The sequence below is a fragment of the Helianthus annuus genome, chromosome 4 (assembly GCF_002127325.2).
Source record: "Helianthus annuus cultivar XRQ/B chromosome 4, HanXRQr2.0-SUNRISE, whole genome shotgun sequence".
NCBI classification, from domain to species: domain Eukaryota; kingdom Viridiplantae; phylum Streptophyta; class Magnoliopsida; order Asterales; family Asteraceae; genus Helianthus; species Helianthus annuus.
Window position 1 is genome coordinate 162,217,082 of NC_035436.2, and position 6,000 is coordinate 162,223,081.

At 43.1% G+C, this 6,000-nt stretch overlaps 1 protein-coding gene across 1 annotated transcript; it reads right to left on the bottom strand.

The window, feature by feature from the left end:
* Positions 1-452: 452 nt before the first annotated feature.
* Positions 453-2,123, bottom strand: LOC118491574. Its single transcript, XM_035989450.1, has 5 exons — positions 2,105-2,123; positions 1,883-2,020; positions 1,541-1,797; positions 1,200-1,403; positions 453-464 (listed from the first exon to the last, which is right to left on the bottom strand). The coding sequence occupies exons 1-5, from the start codon at positions 2,121-2,123 to the stop codon at positions 453-455; spliced, it is 630 nt and encodes a 209-aa protein (XP_035845343.1).
* Positions 2,124-6,000: the final 3,877 nt, after the last annotated feature.

A 6,000-nucleotide genomic window follows, 5' to 3' on the forward strand; every position in this document is an offset into this window, starting at 1 on the left:
TGTTGGCTATATCCTGAATTCTAAAGGTATATGAGGATTGATCACCCTCTCTCACGAAAGGGTATTTTCATACTCTCTAAGGTTTAAAGGTTTTCACCTTTCTAAGTCTTGGAGTTTATACACTCCCGCCTGTAGCGCATGAAACTCAAGGTTTATCCCCAGTATACTAAGGGTTCATTTCAAGATATCAAGGGTTTTGCCCTGGGGTATTTGGAATTCATTCGAGTCAAGAATATGAATACAGTTGTGTTTCTATGTTAAGTACAGGGGACATACATCATACTATTCTGAGGATGGATTCGAGTTTATAAGTATGCACTGGGGACAAGCTTATAATGAAGAATTGAAATTGATTCACTAAGAATCTCTGGTATGATCTTTCCTTTTTATTTAGACGACTAATAGGTTGTATTTTAATCAGAATATTTTTCAGGATATTTACCGGGATACATTTATAATATGTTCTGAAAAACGTTCAAACAAAACAATTTTCACAAGAGAAATTTATATAAAGCCAAAAAAGGGTTATATTATTAACATAGCAAAAGATTATGCTCTTGGCTTCATCTCAAACCGAGACCCATCCACCAAAAGCATAATTAGTTTCCTAACATATTTACTTAACAAATGAAGGCTTCGTCTTGGAACCCAAGATACCTCCACATTCACTTGTTAAAAGCGTTCAAAACAAACCATACTAACTGATGACCAAGGGCTTCGTCCTGAAACTCAGGATCCCTCCACCTTTGGCCATCATATTGTCTACGTGCAGGAAATTGAAATTGTTCAACAAACAAGAAAAGTAAATTGTTCAAGTCATCAACCATTAAACCTAAAAAAGTGGGCTCCGGCCTAGGCATCAATATCCATCATCGCCCACTCAGCTGCCCTCACACAGCGGCATCCTCTCCTGCTTTCCCCGGCTTCTCAGCACCAGCATCCTCACCAGCATCCGCTCCGGCATCCTTCTTGTCTCCAGCCTGATCTGCCACCTCCGCTGACTTGGAAGATTCACCGGCTTCAGATGGGAGTGGCACAGCTTTGCCTCCAAGCTCCTTCAACTTGGCCACCCAGGATTCAATTGGCCAGGATGGACAAACAAGACCTGTCTCCTTGGCCTCATAAGCCATCTTGATGCGTGCTTGTAACAGGGAGACAATAGCAGAAGTCTTGATTCCTTCCCGGAAATTGATCATGGCCTGATCATGATCCATTTGTATGGTGGCCAATTTGAGCTCGGCATCCTGAGTGACCTTTTTCAGCTTATCCTCATAGTGCCGACTCTTCGCTTCAGCAATGGCACCTTGGTCGGCAACAGTAGTTTCAAGCTGCTTGATCCTGGCTTCATGAAGTGCGACGGTACCACATGCATCATTGTACAAGTGGAGCAAATGCTGGAGGCCCTGTGCACCAATAACAGGTACGAGTTAGAATATTTATATATATAGTGACCAAGATATCCTATCAGGATATCCTGTTAGGATATCCGTGCAGGATATATGTGCAGGATATATATGCAGAGTATGCGTCAGGATATTACCTTGTTAAGGAAGGATGTCATTGGCTCTAAGGAATCGGTAAAGCTGAGATCGTCATAGGAGAACCCTCCTGAGCTTGGAGCACTGACCTCAAGGCCCTTCCTCTTTTTCGCTGCGGAAGCGCGAGTCCTTGGGTTGGCTTTGGGAGCTGGGAGTGGCTTGGAGCTGGTGGCAGCAGGAGCCTCCTTCTTGACTATGGTTGGAGTTGGATAGCTGTCGAGTTCGTCGAGGTCTAGATAGACTGGAACTTTGCTGGAATCTGCACACAAGGAGTAAAATTCTAAGCCTCTCCTAATAATATCAAATAAAAACATGTTGTACAGGATATTTTGCAGGATCCTTACCAGACATGTTTGCGCTTGAAAGAGGGCTTGGAGTTGGTGGAGATGGGTTGAAACTTCTCTCTGCCTCTGGAAGGAGTCTAATGGCGTCTATTCTTCTTTGAGAATCAGCGAGGGGAGGTGCAACTTTCCTGAAATCAGCTGCATACACAACAGAGAAAGTTGGTCAGTTCAGGATATAAAGCAGGATAAGAGGCAGGATTATCTTTAAACCCTAAATCCTACCCTTCTTCAACCATCTCATCGGATAATCCGTTCCCCCAGTGATTGAATCCCTTTTTACAAAGAAATATTTGGATTGCCAACCATCCTCGTTCCTGGTGGCACGAAGTATCAGTGGGTCACCAGAAGTAGAGTAAAACAAGAATCGACAAGAGCCGTGGCATCTAAGTCGGTATGCTAGGGGGAGGTCATGGACAGAAAGATCAGGAATGTGGTTTCTCTTGATTTGGTCAAGAACGGATAAAACACGCCAGAGCATTGGCATGGTTTGGCTGAAAGAGATTTTTGTGATATTGAAGAACTCGGTGATGAAATCTGGAAAGGGGAATTGTAGCCCTAGGGTAAAAGGGAAAGCACTAAAGCATATCCACTCGTTGGAGACCATGTCCGACCGGATTTCCCGGTCAAACGGTCTAAATACGGTCCCTTCCGGGAAGATGCCGGAGGATTTCAAGGCCGACAGATGGGCACTATCGAAGGTACATGCTTCCTTCTCCGGCTCTTGGAAAAGGTTCTGTTGGATGAATGTGGGAGCCGAGTCGCCTGAACTGGACCTCGTTTGCCTAGGCATTTGGTCGCCTGAATTCTTGCCGGAGTAAGATAAAAGATGAATACGAAGATGAGGGAGAGAATATTACCTTTTTCCTTGTCGATTGTGGTTAAAAGAGAGATAAGGACGAGAAGATATAGGGCATAATGAGTAAATATAGGCCGGGTGGTTGAGAGCTAGCACATCAATGGTCTTATCTTTTAATTACCTCGGCCACCGTGAAAAATGTAACCGTTAGTGCAGGATGTCAAACGGTAACATTTTTGGAGACAATTGTTATGGGTGAAATTCTGAGCCCATATCCTGGAAAATATCTTGATATATATCTTGTTTATATTGTATCTGTTTACATCCGGGATGCTGACTCAGGATATTGGTAACATCCTGAATGGTATCCTCAGGATCACTAACGGATTGAATGCAGGTACGTGGGTTAGAAGCTAGCAACGTTCATGAAGACCTTTTCTACTGAAGACTCGGTCCAAGTCGTTCACAAGAAGCCGTTGAAGCCGCATTACTCGGTCTACAACGTTCACATTGGAATATTCGGAGCATCCCATGTTTATAGGAATTTTAGTTTGTAATTCGTTACTATAAATAGTGGGTATATCAGATCAACTAGGACATCACAATCACACTCTCTACACTCTCAACACTTGCTCTCTCGCAACTTTCACAAATTCGTTGTAACACTTAGCGATCTGATCTATATCCTGCACTGTATCCTAAAGTTTAAAGCAATAAGAAGAACTAGGCAGCTGCGATTGTCAGCTCCCGAGGTTTTATGCCGGCGATCTAGATTGATCAAGGGCTTTCCTCGTACATCTCGTGTCATTTACTTTACCTTTTTGCTCATTGTTTGATCGTAGATACAGCTCAATATCCTGAGCCGTATCCTGAACACTGTTTTTCCAAAGAACCTAACCAGCATATTTTCAACACACTTTTTAGCACACTACCTCACTTAACTAATTTGATCACTTAATTGCTTCGGTAATTTTTGACCAAAACAAGGATCATGTATCCTTCATCCTTCTCTCACGAGATTTTGAGTTCTGATAAGTCCAGGTATCCTTAGCATAATGTCAACGATCTTCAGAAGCAACTCAGATCCTTGGGCTTGTCCCCAGTTATCCTTGGGCTTGTCCCCAGTTTTCGCCTGTAGCGCACGATGATCCTGGTATAGTTCATGTCTTTGGGACCAGTACTCGCCTTAGGGGCTGATAACCTCATCGTACTGGCTATACCTAGGATCCTGCGTATAATGGTAGACGTACCATACATCCGTTCCTAAGGTTTCTAACGTTTTCACGTTAGCTAAGGTTTTGGCATTTTCATGTCACTAAGTTTGGATAGTCGCCAGTGAGGGCCATACTCCAGTTTACATACGATCCTTGGGCTTGTCCCCAGTTATCATTCGGGCTTGTCCCCAGTGATCCTTTGGGCTTGTCCCCAGTTATCCTTCGGGCTTGTCCCCAGTTACTAACTTATCTTTTGTATTGGCTTAGTCCCAAGTTATGTTCTACTTTTCAGGTTTTCAGAGTTAAACAATTAAGGATCCTTAATCCTTGTTATCCATTAAAGTTTCACTTATGGTTATCCTGATTAAAGGTTAGGATCCTAACTTGGATCCTCAGGTATGATCCTCAACTATTTTCAATTTCATTCATTAATTGTTTAAATAACCCTTAGACTTTGACAACTGAACCTATGATCCTTAAAATAAACTACTTTGAAAATTTTCGATTATAGGATATTTGATCCAGGATCATATCCTAAATTTCTTAAACATAATTTGCTTAACCTTTCTCACTCAGGCAAATATATATCAAAACAATTGGAAATTAAAAGGATAACAACACAAGATAAGCCAAAAAGATTAGAGTTATTTTATTAACAAAGGTTTAAAACCCTTCATAAGTTGTCAAAATTGCCAACCCACGTTTCTACCAGCAAAACGTGGCCCGTCCACATGGGTTGGCAAAGAGTGTCCATTGTTTGTGCGGTCATAGCTTGCAGGAAATTAAAAGGCGGCCGGATCACAATGGCTTCATCCCCCAAACAGAGGATCCCTCCACCATGTGTAATCCTACCTATTGTCTGAAGGATCCTGGATCCTCAACCCTAAACCTATTGTTCGAAGTTACAGACCATAATTGTTTAAAAACATCAACAAACACAAAAAAAAAAAAAAAAAAAAAAAAAAAAATTGGGCTCCGGCTATGTCTAGAAGTTTCCTTCATCGCCCAATCCTGCAGCTCAAGCCTTCGCTGCACCATCACCACCAGCTCCACTTGCCTCTCCACCCTGATCCTTGCCAACATCACCACCCTCAAGCATCGGGACCTCCTCAGCCTCTTCATCATCCTCCAACTCTGCCAGCCTCGCCTTCCAGCCCTCAACGTCCCATGTGCTCTTGTCGAAGGCAGGATCCTGAGCCTCCGCAGCCATCTGCAGCTGGATCTTATACATGGTTATCGCAGCAGAGACCTTGGCATCCTGGGTGATCTCATGCTTCTCATAATCAAAATTGATCAGCATCCTGGCAGCTTTATCCTTGGTGGCCTGGAGCTCCTTCTCAAGACCAGCTATCTTAAGATCCTTCAGCACACCCATCTGTTGGAGGTCAGCAATTTGGCGGTCTTGATCCTCGACGTGGCCAACATAAGTCTCTATCTCAGCAAACTTCTGCAAGGAAAACAAGGCATAACGTCAGAAACAAGTGATCCTCAAAACTGTCAGGATAACAAACAGGGGCAGTGATCCTTACCTCGTTGAAGTAGTCCAGAAACTGTTGGCGGAGCAGGGGCAGACCTTGTAAATCCTCAGAAGCCTTTCTCTTCTTTCCTTTACCCCTAATAGGTGCTTTAGGGGCTGAAGCAGTTGGGCTGGCAGCAGGAGTCTTCTTCCTTGCAGATTTGACATTAGCAAGATCATCAATACCAAACTTTGAAGCAGACTTAGAGGATTTTCCAGCACCTACACAACCAAAATAAGATAAGTATTCTAATTAAACTTGAAAATCCTACATAGAATTACTTTTTAAATGAGGATACTTACTTGACATTGTGACAGAGGCAGAGGATACTTCTTGAGAATCCTGGGTAGCAACCTGGAAAGTTCTTGTCTCCGGATCAAGCTTCTTAAAGGCCAAAAGTCTCTCTTTTGCAGCAGGTGTCAACTTCAGATGAGAGATGGAGATAGCTGCACAAAAATTAACAGAACATCAGTAATCCTTATGCTAAAAGATAGGTCCTATGGTGATCCTTCCAGGATCCTCTATCCTACCATGAGTAGCCCACTCCTTGGGCAAATCCTTCCCATCAGGGATGGTATCTCTCCTAACAAA